At 41.4% G+C, this 16,489-nt stretch overlaps 1 protein-coding gene across 3 annotated transcripts in view; it reads left to right on the forward strand.

Moving 5' to 3' along the window:
• The window catches only part of LOC138971757 (vinculin-like), a 68,610-nt gene extending 55,401 nt beyond the window's left edge, over positions 1 to 13,209 (forward strand). For all 3 annotated transcript variants that reach the window (XM_070344554.1, XM_070344553.1, XM_070344555.1), the window contains one exon: positions 11,214 to 13,209. In XM_070344554.1, the coding sequence (XP_070200655.1) occupies positions 11,214 to 11,380 (167 nt within the window). In that variant the 3' untranslated portion in view covers positions 11,381 to 13,209. The remainder of the gene's footprint in view (positions 1 to 11,213) is intronic.
• Positions 13,210 to 16,489: the final 3,280 nt, after the last annotated feature.

Genomic DNA, 16,489 nt, shown 5'->3' on the forward strand with positions numbered 1-16,489 from the left:
CTAAATGTTGTATTTTCGCCTTACGCGACTTGTGTCTTAGGTACTATCATCCTTTTAATAGCATGACAACCTTGGCTTTTGCTCATGTCAATACAGCTTTGCTTTAAAAGATAATAAGGACACTTGTTGTGCAAAGCATAACATTAATACAAAAAGCTCATCAAAGAATGTTTCAGTCTTCTGCTACAGAAGATGGAAAGTTAACAGCATGCAGTTTTCTAATCTAGTTTTGGCCGAATGTCAACAAGAATCCCTCAAAAGCATTAACATTACCATGGCCTTGCATTATGTCCATTGGTGTGTTTTTCTGATTGAAAGAAAATGCAAAAACTGATACTCTTAAAAAGTGACTAGTGAAAGTTTAATTTTTAATGGCAAAATGTAACCTTTTTAAATGGCTATGTAACCTTTTTTTTTTTTAGAAAGGATAGTTGAAAGTAATGCACATTTGAATTGTGATCCAAGTAGACAATGTTTTTTGTAAGTGTTCTACATAATGTATTTGTATTTCTATGTTTGTTTTGTTTTGTTTTTCTTTGTCGTATAGGATACTGCAGTCTTCTTCTTCTTTGTTCATGGGCTTAGACTCCCACGTACACTCGTGTTTTTGCACGAGTGGAATTTTACGTGTATGACCGTCTTCACCCCGCCATTTAGGCAGCCATACGCCGCTTTCGGGGGAAGGATACTGCAGTCAAGTCTCTTATTAATAAAAAAAATTAAGCTGGCATATTAAAACCTACATGTACAATCATTCTACTAATCCGTTGTCACAACTATATCTGTATTGTCTGCTTTAAATGTTGCACTACTTGATGCCATGCTTTTCTTCTCCCAATGCTACCAATGGCAATTCAATTCTTCCAGAATCAAGTGAGTGGCTGGATGGTGGTATATCTTTTGTTGGTATTCCACACACATGAAAACGGACCCTATAATTTTCTGCAGCAAAAATGTTTCCCAGTACCGCCCCCCCCCCCCCCCCCCCCTCGCTGAAACAACATTGTTTACCATACATACATATTTTCTTGTTGCAATTTTTTTTGTTACAGTATGTTAAATCTATTAGTGAACTCTTTGCGGGTAATTTGACTGAGATAAAATGGAAATCTCTCTTTTATGAAGTAAAATGTTGTCTATTCCCAGTGTGTTATTCTGAACTTTTTTTTTTTCCTGCCCTGTTCACAGTAACAGAATCTCACCATCTCTGCACTTCCTGTGCCTAATTTTTATCTGTGAATATTATCTGTTTTTTACTTTGACCAGAAAACATTTCCCACCCATCCTCCTTCAACTATAAGCAATATGTAAAATGATACAGTGCGCTGATGCGAAAGTTGTTGCGTTTGTTGGCAATTCACTCTGTTGTAGTTTTTGTGTGTCTATCTATATCTGTCTGTCTCAGTGAAGAAAATCCATTCTGACAGGATTTTGTTCATTCTCTCTCTCTTTCTGTCTCTCTGTCTTTCTCTCCCTCTCTCTTAAAGCTCAATGTTCTGTTGATTTTGTGTTGCGGATTGTCTTTACATTTTCAGAAGATATAATTTGTAAGATTACATAGTTGTGAGGGTTTATACACACACACACACACACACACACACACACACACACACACACACACACACACACACACACACACACACACACACACACACACAAACACACACACAAACACACACATTGATGCATTGCATGGGGTGAGTGCATGCTATGTTATGGGTGTTGTGTTTCACAGTAGAGTAGACATCTTGATGATTTTAGAAAGAAAAAAATATATGTGAGAATAAAATTCAGCATGAAGTAATTCTTTATTAGTAGTGAATACAAACTAAAGGTGAACATTCTATTTGCTGTATTTGGTATAGAAATGAAAACTTCAGCAAAAAATTAGTCGATCACAGTTTATATGCATTCTATATCCAGGTGTAGAATCTTTTATTTTGGATTACTGGGAGTTTGATTCAACTTGTAAGAATATCATATACATTGGAATCGCATACAGAGTAAATGCTGTACATAATTCTTTTGTATAATTTTGTTCTTCATTTCTACTTTTTAGGTTATGGATATGTGTTCCAGTAGTCAATTTTCTATCAGTATATTTCAGAGATAATGTTGATATGAATTTTGTGTTCATGTAGTTTCGCTACACAGAGAAGCTGACATTTGCAGCATAATCGTTAAAAAATTATTCGAATCCTACTTCGGAATATTTTAAGAAGAGTTTGTTTGAACCACCATCTCAAAATATAGAAGAATTAGCAGCCTTTGAACTTGAACTATGAATTAAATTACATATTCTTACGCAACTCACATAGAAAGCATTAACTTCAGTTAAAGTGCTAGGACACTGAACTACGCTTCACCCCAAAGGGGAAGCAACCCCCTAAAAAAGAACGGCCTTGACCTCTAACCCAAGCTATACAAGAGTCGAGGTCATACCGTCACGTGACCTATCACGCGTGACTCAACCGCCGCCATGTTGAAACCTCACTCCCACTTCAGTCACCAAGTAGTTCGGACGCTTTTTACACTACGCTGCAGGCTTTTAGCCTACTGTCTTCTGGACAGTGTTTCACCCCGTCTACAGGTCCCTGCTTCTCATGCACAAGTTTGGGTGAGCTCGTTCTAATTGTTTGCTTTTGCTTGCGTTTGTTTCTTTCTCCGTTGTTCGGTCTGGTTGTTGTTTATCAATATCATAACTCAGACTGGTTTTTTGTCAGCAATGGCTGACAAGGAGAAATAGAAACCACAGACTAGTCAGTAGCTGCTGAGGTTTCTCCTATTAAGTTCGCATAAAGAGAAAGGCAAAGGCACTACCATTTCTGTTCTTGACCCAGCTTCTCTTACTACTACGTCTGTTAAATAGCCTTGAATGGTTGAAAACGACGTTAAAGGCATATGTACGCGCTCCCGTGTTTACAAAGTGTAGTTTGTCTATAATCGATGTCAAACGCACCATAAGACCATGTAATGACGATATGTCGCCATGCGCCGACCATATACTTGTTTTACAGCTTGTTCTAGCCTCTGAAAAAGTGAGGATGTCAACAAAGACGCGGAGGTTTTTCCCTTGCGTCAACGCTACCTCTGTGGCAAATCTAGATAAATAGGACGATCTAGATCAAAATAAAATTGCAATATCTTGCAGGGAACTTAATTTAGCATGTCTCCAGCTGTGGGTAAAGCAATTAGTGTGTATAGTCATCGAGTACATATGGCTTTAAACACTATATAAGGAAGAAAGAAAGAATGTCTGTTAAATTTCGGACCCTATGAGTCCAATCATGCCGGTGCTGAAGCAGGTTAAATTTAGGTTACTTCAGCCAAGGCAAACACTGTGGGAAAGAATACTTGTGTTAAAGATGGTTTTTCTTCCCTTTTTTTGAGATGTTTTCGACCCAAATGTATAACATGTTGCCATTCGTCGATTTTGTGCTCGCTCCCGGCGGGAGTGGGCGACGCGGCTTGTTGTCACGCATCGAGGTTCCGCCTTCATGCACAGTCACTTCGGCTGACGTGCACGCAGAGGAGTGTGTTTACTTCATACGAGGAGCTTTCACGCTCTACAGGTTAGTCAAGTTCACCGGTAGCCAGGTTCTCTGGTGAAAGTGTTCAAGTTGGGCCGGAACTAGTAGCCCCCCCGCCACGGCCGGGGGGTGAAAGTACGACTCCCCGGAGGCTATCGCTCTTAGCAAGCGGAACTCGGGGGGTCGACACCGGACAACAAGTTGGGCCGGAACTAGTAGCCCCCCCGCCACGGCCGGGGGGTGAAAGTACGACTCCCCGGAGGCTATCGCTCTTAGCAAGCGGAACTCGGGGGGTCGACACCGGACAACAAGTTGGGCCGGAACTAGTAGCCCCCCCGCCACGGCCGGGGGGTGAAAGTTCGACTTTCCCAGAGGCTATCGCTCTTAGCAAGCGGAACTCACGGGGGGTCGACACCGGACAACGAGACAGTTGTACTCACAGGCAGACTGGTATGTCTCCGGTGAATGTAAACAAGTCTCAACTTCCTCCCTCTGGGCAGGAAGCTGCTTTCGGGCAGGCTTTGCACGGTTTTTCCGTTTTGCAATCAGCCTCGCCTGTGGTGGATCGTTTTAGTGACGCAGCTAGTCACAGTGACTTTCACGGTCCGGCCACAGCAGATTCGGAGTTCGACGATTCTCACTCAGTTTCTGAGGAGGAAGTTGATGTCAAGTTGTCACTCAGACTTAAACCAGCTATGGTTACTGCAGCTCAGGTGTCTGCCAAGTACTTCGCTGAAGGGGTGACAGCTATGACAAGCTCTGCGGCACCACCACCCTCAGTGGTGGGTGATTTCCGCCCTGCTTTAATGGAAGTTCAGGGATATCGTTTTAGCGAGTCTCCTTCTGTTGCTTACGAACTTTCCAGGGTGCTGGCTAGAACTTCGGGTTCCGAGAATAGCTTGCCTGTGGATACTGTGCCTTTACTGGCTGCACACGGTCAGGCTCCTGATGCTGCTCAGCCATGGCTTGCCTCAGACCAGTTACGGAAGTCGAGCACTTCGTTTCATTCACGCAAGTTTGCTCTCTCCCGTCGTCATCACAGTCTTATTGAGACTTACGCTTTGCCGAGTGCACCGCTTCCGGTCACTCCGGAGTCGGCTATTCTCAGAGAGGATGTCTATCGTTTGGACAAACATTGTGCTTACTCTGAAGGCGCATTACTTGGTTTGGATGAAACGGGAAGATACTCGTTGGAACTTGCGTCTCTTTCAGAGACACTTCTTCGATCTCTTTCGCGGTCGATCGCGGTGTCGTCGGATCCTTTCGTATTTCGAAACGACTCTAGCGTGAAAGACGTCCCCATACTCCTGGCCTCTTTGGCTAAGGTTTCAGCCGAACAAATGTCAGTCGTGGCACGGTTGTACGCACTTGCGGTTTACACACGCAGGGACGCTTTCTTGTCTGGCTCTAGAATTTTAACTTGGGGAAGTTTTCTCATATGATTCTCCTTTTCCACCACTTCCTTTGTGGGCAGCGATGCGGCGTTGCTTTCGCTTGCGTCACCCGCGCAAGTAACGCTTCACTCGCTGAGCGATATCCGTAGTCCTAGGTTACACCAAGCCTAAGAACTTAGTTTATTCTTTTCTTCGTACTACGGAACCGCTTCCGGTTGCACCGGACTTGTCGATCATACATCTTAACGTTCATAGCAAGGAGAAACTGTCTGTTTTCAAGAACAATGATCTCCTGGCTGTGGAAGATTGTGGCCGCTCTTCTTTCTATTATCCGCGTCTTGGTACAAGACTTTGATTCGTTCTTTCCCTTGTGCGGTTTCGTACTCACGGGATGCCTTTGTGTTCTGTCGGGACACATATACAAAGGGTTTAGCTTTGCTGTTCGTCTGGGAAAAGGCCTCGGCCGACAGTATTGTTCTGTCGGTGAGACTTAAATCTCTTCCTTGCTCGAGGGTCTTCTTTGCGAATCCTCTTATTTGCACACGGACTCTTCTCTAACAGAGAGAATCTCACAGCAAAAGGAAAAGCCCACGGCAGGCCTCGGCTTCTCTTATCAGAGAAAAGCGCTAAGCTGTCCGTTCTCAGCTTTGGTTTTTTATCTTCTTCTCGGCATGGCACGTTGCCAAATACCCGCCAACCACTTTATCTCCTCGAGGCGATTTAGCGGTAGGGTTCAGTGGGCAAACAATAGCATGCTTTCATGCATACTCTTGGCACTTCGGCGCCACCCTTCTCTCTGCCTCTGTGTTTTCCCACAGCGGCTGGAGGGGCGATTAGAACTTCCACTTTATTGAGGGAGGCACTGGGGCCCTTCCTGTTGGGTCACTTATATAGATCGTGCATATATTTAATTCAGATCTTCAGGGCTCTGGTTTCGTTTTCTAAGCAATCAAATGAAGAGCTGGAACATGTTAGTGTCTTTTCTTGACTGGTTCACAGACACAACCAATCTTTGGATTCTCACACCACTGCTCATGCAGGGCGTTCCCGTTGGTTCTCTCTCCACCAGCGAAGCAGTTCTGTCTCTTGCGGATTTCTTTCCTCTTGTCAGGGGAGAACATGTGTTGATTCAATCAGACAACACCACAGTGGTCTTTTATCTCAATAAGCAGGGGGTGGCATCTCGCCCCTTATCACTGCCACAGCGAGCATGCGAGGTTTTGATGTGGTTTTTACCACCACGAGATCTTTTTAGCGGTGAAGTACCTTTCTGAGAGGCTCTATGTATTTATTGGCAGACTCTAGTCAGTCGGCCAAGAATGTCCACTCGGATTGGACCCTATCTCACTACGCGCTTCTACTCCTTCTGGTGAATTTGGAGAAGCCGCTGATAGAAGTTTTGCCTCTCGGTACTATCACCTTCTGCTAAATGTTCGTCTCCCTGTTCCCGGATAATACTCTCGATTTTACTTTGAGCGGCCTGTTGGTCGCACATTATGGGCCCATTCAATCTTGGTTGCCAGTCCTTTGGGCTGGCAAGAGGGCGCCGTTTTTACACTCGAGCCACACGGGTGTCTACTGTAAGGGAATCATTGAGACGCTCAGGGGCTTCCAGACCTGTTTACCCTACCGGATTGTCCGGAATTATTACGGATTTGGGGTCTAAATTACGGTATTACGGAAATCTACCGAAAATTCCGGAAATTTAGGTCGAGAGAACCTTTTCCGTGCGCGAAAATTCGAAGTCGAAATTGTGGTGGTCACCAGGACTGTGATTTCAAGGCTGACCGGAACAGCCTTGTCTGCGCATGTGTGCAGCAAGGTATTTGTCGGATTCCGCGCGGTTTTGCGATCGACATTGGTCCGAAGTGTATGTAAGGCCGATCTCTGTGGGGACGAAACGCCAACCAAAAAACCGAAAGTTGTACAGAAATATCGGCAAAACTAACAAGTCAAGTGGCGGTGTCTGGCGAAGTCTAAGAAGAGCGAATCACAAGCATGTTGGTGATCGAATTGAGAACAGTGCAACAATGTTACGGATGGTTTTTCGTGTCTGTGTGTATTTATGCTTCTATCAGAAAAATGCGTGTGCTACTCTGTTTACAAACTCCCGTCTCACACACACACAACACTCAAACAAGGTACAGAGACTGAACACAATTAATGTCCTTTGCCCTCGTACCTATATTGTAACATCAACACAAAAATACAAATATGTTATCTCTCATGCAGTCTACAAATCACTTGCATTCATGTATAAGAAGAATAATATCTTGAAAACACGTCGGAGACTAACTGTCTCACGATAGACGAATTCCTCCTCTCACACAATTCTTCTGACGATTATGTTTCCTGTTTAACACAGTTTCACTTTACGCACATTTCACATGTCACGTAATTCTCAGTTGACGACGTCTTCGTCTCACACAATCCTTCTGACGATTATGTTTCTTCAGTGGTAATTCACACATACAATGACTACTCACTATTAAGCGGGTACATACTCTGGATCCATATCACCCACGACGAAATACAGCTCGTGGTGACTATGGGGTGAGGCTCCACCGGTTTCCAGAACTCCAGCGCTGATACAACCTTGCGCCCACAATCAACGGATTCGTGGCGCTAAGGAGGGAATGCCCGTCTCTCTCTCTCTCTCCCGCCGCCGAGTGGTGCCATTCGTCACTCCGACCGGGGTGCTGCGTAAAAAGTTTATGCTACCATAAGTCTCAATTCCTAGATAAACTTTTCCACGAAATAATACTGCTATTCTTTCTCAATACTGTTCAATTATCCGTCCACTAACTTATGCTGTTTTATTATTTACACCAGCTCATTTACCAGTAACTTCATTACAAAAGACATACAACATTCCTTTTCAAAATGGCTGACAACAGCTCACGCTTCTCCAACCCAATTTACAACATGACTCTCACAGTCATTTCACAAGTCAATATTACTGAGCAAAATACAATTCAATAAATACCTGTATATTCACAGCATAGAATCACTCATGATTCTTCCACAACACGAGTCGTACGGTATTCGACCTCAATGTTTGGTGAGCAGCGTTACAACCCAAACGTGGAGACATTCAGAAACACGTCTCTTCTCTTCAACTGTCGGGCACGCTCTAACCTTCACAATCCAACAATGTTAACAATCTTCTCTCTCATTGGTCCATAGTAGCCAATGGAGATATACTTTACAAAAATAGGTCACCTCATCTCAACAGGTGCTACTAGGATCACGCAGTCGAGCCGTGCTAACTAAAAGTATGGCAAGCCAATCTGTACACATGTGTTCAATACTTTTAACACTGAATTATGTACAAATCCATTTGTCACAAACAACAAAGCTAGTCCAGTCACGTCGCGGCACGTGTCCCGAGGTTAGACGCAGCATTAGTGTAACAAAATGCAGTACACTAATGAACATGGAAACAACAAAAACAACAAATTATGTTTGGCAAAACATGAGCCTGCTTCGCATCAAGTTTATTTGACCTAGATCTCTACTTCGACAGTATCTCTCAGACCTGCGAACCGATCTCTCGCTTCGGTCAGTCGCGCCAGAGACATGGTCGCGCTCATCAGCGACTTGCGCTGTTGCCGAAATTCAAGTCTTTCTGAGTCTAAAACTGATCTCCATTAATATTTATCCAATATAGCAAAGATCACAGTTCTTTGAATCGAAAAACTTAAAAGAAAATGTTTAAATGAAATAAACGAATCGGTCCTCTAAATTTAAAGGTAGCTTCTGGAGAGTGTTATTATGACTGGTTTTAATGCATGATGTCTGATGTGACAGAATGTAAGGTGGTTTTGTTCACATACATCGTGACTGTAAATAGTCCAGGGGCGGATTAGGGGGGGGGGGGTGTTACTGGGGTTCCGGACCCCCCCCCCCCCCCAGGCTGTCAATAAAAAAAAGAAGTTTTTTTTCTGTCTGTGAAAAAAAACTAACAACATTTTCTGTCTGAATTTGTTGTTGTTGTCGGGAGCAGATATCAATGAAGATAAATTGCCATTATCTAATACTAACTTTAAAACAAATAATGAGTGGCTGCTGACATCAGTTGATCATGTTTAAAATCAAGGATAAGCCACAAATTGTTTATAAAATAGCTAAAGTTCTTCAGTTTCAGGGGGGCTTCGCCCCCAGACCCCCCTATACCCCAGGTTGTATCCCCCCCCTCTCTGGCTTTCTTGCTCCGCCCCTGAATACTGTGTGTTTTTTAGATAAAGTACACTTGTCTTTGTTAACTTGCATTATTATATATCAGGTGTTGTGTGTGTGTGTGTGTGTGTGTGTGTGTGTGTGTGTGTGTGTGTGTGTGTGTGTGTGTGTGTGTGTGTGTGTGAGAGCTTCTGTGTGTGTAGTACAATACTGTTAACCATGGTTATCATCAATTTTGTACTTGTTTTGCATGGTAGCGCGCGTTCAAACGTGTCGTTTAATCGTTTTCGAGCTGGTTTATGGTTGATACAAAAGATTACTGAAAGATGCCTCAAATTACTGAAAAGTACCAGTTACATTCCTAACTTTCATTTGGGGGGGTAAACAGGTCTGGGCTTCTGCCCCAACTCTGGATTTGGTCTAGAGATTCCATAGGGGTTCAGCGTCTTCGTTTTGTGTCACTTTGACTGGCTTGGAACTAATGGCGTATATTAACGGAAAGAACTCTACTTCTCTCCGTTCAATGCGGGTGGCGAACCACCTATCCTGGCTTTCCGATTTTTCTCCCACGTCTCTGAATTAAGACTTTATGTGATTTCAGTTGCACTGACACAGCTAGGTCGCAAAATATTTTCACTTGGGTTCTTTGTAGCCAGCGTGATTAAAGGGAACCTCCCTTTGGTTGGCTGAAAGCAAATCTCCAGTCCCGACTTGGGACTTGCTCCTAGTTTTGGAGTTTTTGAGTTCGGATTGTTTAATCCTTGACAAAATTAGCCTCTTCTAGAGGCAATGATTTAGTGAAGTCAACCTTAGCTAAATGGACTGCCACATTGATTAGGCATGCCTACAGTGGTGGCAAGGAAAAGGGGGGGGGGGGCAGTCAGTCCTCCCTTTTCAGGCAGCACGGGCTCAAGAGGTCAGAGTGTAGGCCTCTTCTTTACCTGTTCTCAAGTCTGAGAGACTTGCATAAGTCATGAATGCAGCTCATTGAACGTTCAGGGACGTAGTCATGAGTTTCTATCGGCGGGGTATTTTAAGTACCCGCTATTTTAGCACACATCTACTAGACATCTTCTGCAGAAGATGTCTTTTTATGTTTTTCCTGGGGACGTATCTGGTGCTCGGCAGAACAGAAATTTCGGTTTGCCAGCTATTGTAGCTACAGGCCAGATACTTGCAAGATGTTAACTGTGAGTTCATTTGCCCACCACCTAAATTAGCAATCTGCTTTCTATGTGAGTTGCGTAAGAATATGTAATTTAATATAAAATTTCAAAAATAAATTTTGATTTAATTAATATACTTACCAACTCACATATTGAATTCCCTCCCAGCCTGCCCCGCAAATTTTTTAAAGGGGGTATATGTTTTAATACGGGATGAGTTTCACCGGTATACATCCTGCGCAGGCGCAGTACACCGGTAGTGGAAATAACCGCTAAGGACCATGCCTTATATGGCATACGGTTTTTGTTTCAGAGTTATTTCCCCATGTTGCCATGCAAGAGTGCTTCAATGTCTTATCACAAAACGAAGTTATTGCTTAGGGTTTCCCTAAAAATGAACAGATCACTTCAGTGGGAGTGAGGTTTCAACATGGCGGCGGTTGAGTCACGCGTGATAGGTCACGTGACGGTATGACCTCGACTCTTGTATAGCTTGGGTTAGAGGTCAAGGCCGTTCTTTTTTAGGGGGTTGCTTCCCCTTTGGGGTGAAGCGTAGTTCAGTGTCCTAGCACTTTAACTGAAGTTAATGCTTTCTATGTGAGTTGGTAAGTATATTAATTAAATCAAAATTTATTTTTGAAATTTTATATTATAGTTGTTTATGTATACAGTATTTGATGTGAATATTTTCAATATTTGTGCATTTGGGGGCAGTTTGTGTGTGTGTGAGAGAGAGAGAGAGAGAGAGAGAGAGAGAGAGAGAGAGAGAGAGAGAGAGAGAGACAGAGACAGAGAGAGAGAGAGAGAGAGAATATGGGACAGACAAAGAGACAAAGACAGACAGACAAGAGACGTAGAAAGAGGATGGGTATACATGAATGAGTTATCGTCCCTGTTTTCACTCCAACCTGTTCTTGGTGTAAAACAAATGTCCATGTTTTCAGGCTCGGAGGAGGATCAGGAGGCGACAGAAATGCTGGTGGGTAACGCCCAGAATCTCATGCAAGCCGTCAAGGAGACGGTGCGGACAGCCGAGGCCGCTTCCATCAAGATCCGCGTTGACTCCGGATACACCATCCGCTGGGCCAGAAAGCGCCCCTGGTACACATAATCGCCACGGCGATGAGTTGAGGCTCGGACAGCGTACTACAACACATGGGGTTGTCACGTAATTTGGGGGTATACGTGTGCACAGCATAATGCCTGTTTGCTTGTTTTCTGAGCCTGGTAGTTGAGTTCATTGAAAAAAATGACAGATTTTTTAAGCTTTGTTTTGTTGGGTTTTCATGGTTCCTGGCCTGCTGAAGACAATGCTTGGATTTGAAATTAGAAGCCTGTTTGAAATATAGAGAAAAAAGCCAGAAAAAATGAAGTGGCACTTACCTCAGTGTGACTTTGTACATCATCGTATGGTATTTTGTGTGTGCTGCCAAATGGTCATCAATTGTACAATGTGTGAAATGTTAATTTGGCTGTTTAAAAGGTTAGACTGAGTGACTGTCCATTATTTGGCTAAGCGATCAGATTCCCATGCCATCAGTACTTGGACAAAAAGGTCAGTTCTATAAAATAAAATAAAAGTGTTGAAAACATGAAAGAAGATTGAGAACTTTGATAGGCTTTAGATGCAGCCTCAGCAGAAAAGTGACTGGCAATGCACAATTTCTAACCTTACACCTCGCAATCAACATTCAATTCATTTGCACGGTGCTGTGTTTGTTCCTGTTACCTGATCATGTCTTGAGTTGTACAGTTGTCAACAGTTCGGTGGTCCCATAACACATCAGTGTGAATTCTCAACATACATGAGTGAAGAGCGCTTACAAGTTGCAAATATCTAAGCATATTTGGTAAATTATATTTCATAATATGGATCAGTCACTGGGTGTGTGTGTACTTTATATTATGTCTTTATTGCTTTCAACTGTATGACTGAATGTTGTTGTTTTTGCTTTTCTTCTGTGTGTTATGTATTGCCTTCTGCCAAAACACTGGGGACAACACTGCTGAAATGTTTCCTGTTTCCTCATGACAACTTTTTCTGGCAAATTCTTTTAAGATTTCTGTTTTGCTTACTTTTTTGTGTGTTTTTGTCGTGTTTTTATTTCAACATACATTGTTGAATTCAAGTAGAAAAGCTTTTGGCAATTTTTCTCTTGTGTGTGTGAAAAGAAACATTTGAAGATCAATCTGATGAGAAGCATTCTAATTAAAAGCATTACATACATGTACAGTTCCTTTGGCATTTGCTCTGTCTTTTAAAATGTATTTTTTGAATTTAAATTAATTGTTGTAGGACTGTAGGGCACTGCCTTTTTATTGCTTTGGGCCCCATTTGCAGTGAATTCGTTAACGGCTGACTTGGAAAGGAGAACTCAGTAATTTTAAGTGTCCGGTCAGTTGCATTGTATAATAGGGCGCTGGTATAAGATTGTTGTGTATTCGTCGGACTTCCCTTCCGTCTCTTCCCACTTTTCCAGTAGAGCTGCACAGTGAAGTTTGTCCTTTTTACATTTAGTCAAGTTTTGACTAAATGTTTTAACATAGAGGGGGAATCGAGACGAGGGTCGTGGTGTATGTGTGTGTGTGTGTGTCTGTCTGTCTGTGCGTGTGTGTGTGTAGAGCGATTCAGACTAAACTACTGGACCGATCTTTATGAAATTTGACATGAGAGTTCCTGGGTATGATATCCCCGGACGTTTTTGGCTCACGTAAGTGTAGCCTATGCGATCGTAACTTTGTCTGTCTGTGCGTGTGTGTGTGTGTGTGCGTGTGTGCGTGTGTATGTCTGTGGTAGAAACTTTAACATTTCGTCATTTGAAGACGTCACATTATGGCGTAAGAGGGTTAGACGTCACGCGAAGGAATTACTGAAAGTCTCGGTCATTGTTATTTTGAGCGGGCCGAGACTAGTTGGCAGTCGTGTCGTAGGTCTCTCTCTCTTTCAACTTCAGGCCCTTCAAGCGTTATTATTCTGATTTGTTTCGTTTTGGTTTCATTTTTCATTGCTCATTTTTCTTTTTGATTTATCTCCCTTTCCCCATTCTTTTGCGCTTGGAGGACATCATCTTCTCTGATAAGTCGTTTTGATATTTGTATTGTTGTTTTCATATTTTTTTTCTAACCTGTTGAAGACCATTAGGTCGAAACGTTGTTCATTGTCATTTGTTTGTATATTTCGTTGCGAGTCCAGAATATTGGGTATTACTCTTAGTCGTGTCCCTGTAAGTAGGCTAAATGCAGACAGATCTAGATCTAGTGTCTCGCTTTCTTGCACAGTGTCACCTATGCTTACTGTGTGTGTGTGTGTGTGTGTGTATGTGACGGAGTGATTGAGTTTGTGTTACTATTTCTTACGTGAGCCTTGAAGGCTTCGCCTCTTGTTTTCATTTTTTTAATAAATGTCTTTGATGACGTCATATCCGGCTTTTTGTAAAAGGTTGAGGCGGCACTGTCACACCCTCATTTTTTAATCAAATTGATTGAAATTTTGGCCAAGCAATCTTCGTCAAAGGCCGGAATTCGGTATTGCATTTCCGCTTGGTGGCTTTAAAATTAATGAATGAGTTTGGTCATTGAAAATCGGAAACTTGTATTTAAAAAATATTTTTTATTAAACGATCCAAAAACAATTTTATTCTTATTCTTCGTAATTTTCTGATTCCAAAAACATATACATATGTTATATTTGGATTGCAAACAAGCTCTGAAAATTAAAAATAAGAAAATTATGATTAAAATTAATTTTCAGAAATCCTCCATCATATTCCTTGTCGGTCCCTGATTTCAAAAACATATAGATATGATATGTTTGAATTAAAAACAAACTCAGTAAGCTAAAAAGAATAGACATACAGAAAAGCGTGTTATCTTGCTCAGCGCGACCACTACCGCACTATTCTGCATGGCTTGTTGATTTCACTGCCTTTGTGACACGCGGTGGACTGACGAAACTACGAGTATGTGGTCTTGGTGAAAAAAGCAGTGCGTTCAGTTTCATTCTGTGAGTTCGACAGTTTGACTAAATGTTGTTATGTCGCCTTTCGCGACTTCTTGTTAATTACTTTTTTCAAACAGCGCTCATCATGGATTTGATGAAGTATGACCTATTTGCATTAGTCTGTGTGAAAGAGTGAAACCATACATTTTGATTAATGCATTGTCTGCCTTTCTTCTAGATATTTTTAGTGTCTTCAGAGTTAAAAAGCTAATGAAGCTGAAGTGTAATTCAAAGCAAACACAGCTGACGTCTTGTGATCTTTTTTTGGTTATGAGAGAGGTTTGATAATGAAGAGAGCGTTCTCAATTGTACATAGTTACAATGGTTCATAGTGGTGCTAAATCTGTTCTCAGTGTTGATCTGGGTGTTCTTATGTTCCTTCTTTTTGTGAAGAGAAGTTTCAAGCACTTTTGCATCTTTTTTTGTCTTAAGTTTTGAAGTGCATTTAGAAGTGGTTTGCAAATCCTCTCACTCCTTCCCCTATTTTGAGAGGGTTGAAAGTGATGAAATTTGCCGTTTTTTGAATGATCAGAAAAGCAATAAATGTTATCTTGATCCTGAAATGAGTTATCTTCAATTTTTTTTTTTTTTTAAAAGATGTGTCTTTATTGAAAGGTGCAGGTTTTGCCAACCTCTGAAACAGTTCGGCTTTGAGTGAAAATTACGAATCTGAAATAGGACGGGAAATAGAAATTAATGTGCAATGGTGTTCTTTGTTTTCTGGTGATTTGCACCTGAACCTACCTCACAAAGTGCTCGGGCATTTCAGTCTTATTCTACCAAAGTGGCGCTAGCATTTAGTCAATATTTTAACATTGTAGCATTGTATATTTTTTTCAATTATATTTTATTTATAAGTTTGTATAATTGATAACTAATCTTTAAGGTGCCTGACTATGAAATATTGGGAAAGCTTGATATAACAGCGAATGTTATATCATCGCAGAAGAAAAATGTATACGAATTTAGGGTTTACAAGCCCCTTACCAATAACACTGTTTATGGTGTTGAAAAATGTGATAGTGCATGTGAGAGTGGTAAGATGAGGGAATACAAAAGGCATGAAAAACCAGAATTGAGGATAAAACATTTTCCTTGAAAGCCAAAGATCACGTTGATCAGCTAATATTGCATGAGATTATTGTTGAGCACAACCTGTAAGCACTGCAGTAAAGTGTGTATGTAGACAGATTTTACAGGGAAAAGTGCTGCTTCTCAATTATGATAGGGTGTATATTGGCACTTCAGTGTGCATATTGGCACTTAAAAAGGCTTGTAATAATTTCAGATGAAGTTTGCTGCAAGATTAGAAGATTTAAGAAACTTTTTGTGTGTGTGGACAGGTCTTGAGCCTGTCTCTGTTGCTGAATCATGTATGTGTACTTCAAAAAGGCTTCAGGTTTTTGACGAAGTACATGTATAAGCATCTTTTTCTAATTTGCATAATATTGTCTGATTGCGTGGTATATAACAATGTATGCTTCATTGCCTTGAAATAAAACTGCAGCATTTTTTTTTGCAATACATGTATGATCTGCTTGGCACTTGAATAATAGATCAGATACTTTGTGTTTCTTTATTCTTATTGCAAATTGTTACATGATTTGATTACCAGTGAGAGAGTAGATAGGCTTGTCAGTTTGACAATTTGCACTTTATTTTACGGTGTTTCTTTTGGAATTCAGTAGCCAAATCATTTTCTGAGTGGTACAGAAATTAAATTTTCATTTCATGGAGCGGAAGAACAAAGCTTGTGTAAACCTATTTGACGGTTGCTGAAGAAAAATTGAAAGGGAAACGTTTGACATACACTTTCTACCATATACGCTTGTTGGTTTTAGTGCTCGCATATTTATGGAGTAAACAAACATTTACGGTCACGTTTTTCATACACAGAAGTGTACGCTATGCAATAATGTCTTGATACAATTTTGTACGATTGTTAATCTTATATGTATTGTGCAACCTTATATATAGCGCTCGCCGCTGAACTCTATTACAGTAAGGATTTTCATTATTTTTGTTTTGACCTTATTAGGTATTCACCCTTCTTCTGTTCACAAAATGTCCTGCTCGTTTTCATTAGTGAACTCTTTATTTATTTTTATTTTTTATATAGTAGTGGCGTTTTTGTGCCAATGTATGTCCAGTTCTATAAAGAATTATTCAATGTAGAAATGCATGCATGATGTTATTGTGAAAGGTTATTTCTGATATAAA

The sequence above is a fragment of the Littorina saxatilis genome, linkage group LG7 (assembly GCF_037325665.1).
Source record: "Littorina saxatilis isolate snail1 linkage group LG7, US_GU_Lsax_2.0, whole genome shotgun sequence".
NCBI lineage: Eukaryota > Metazoa > Mollusca > Gastropoda > Littorinimorpha > Littorinidae > Littorina > Littorina saxatilis.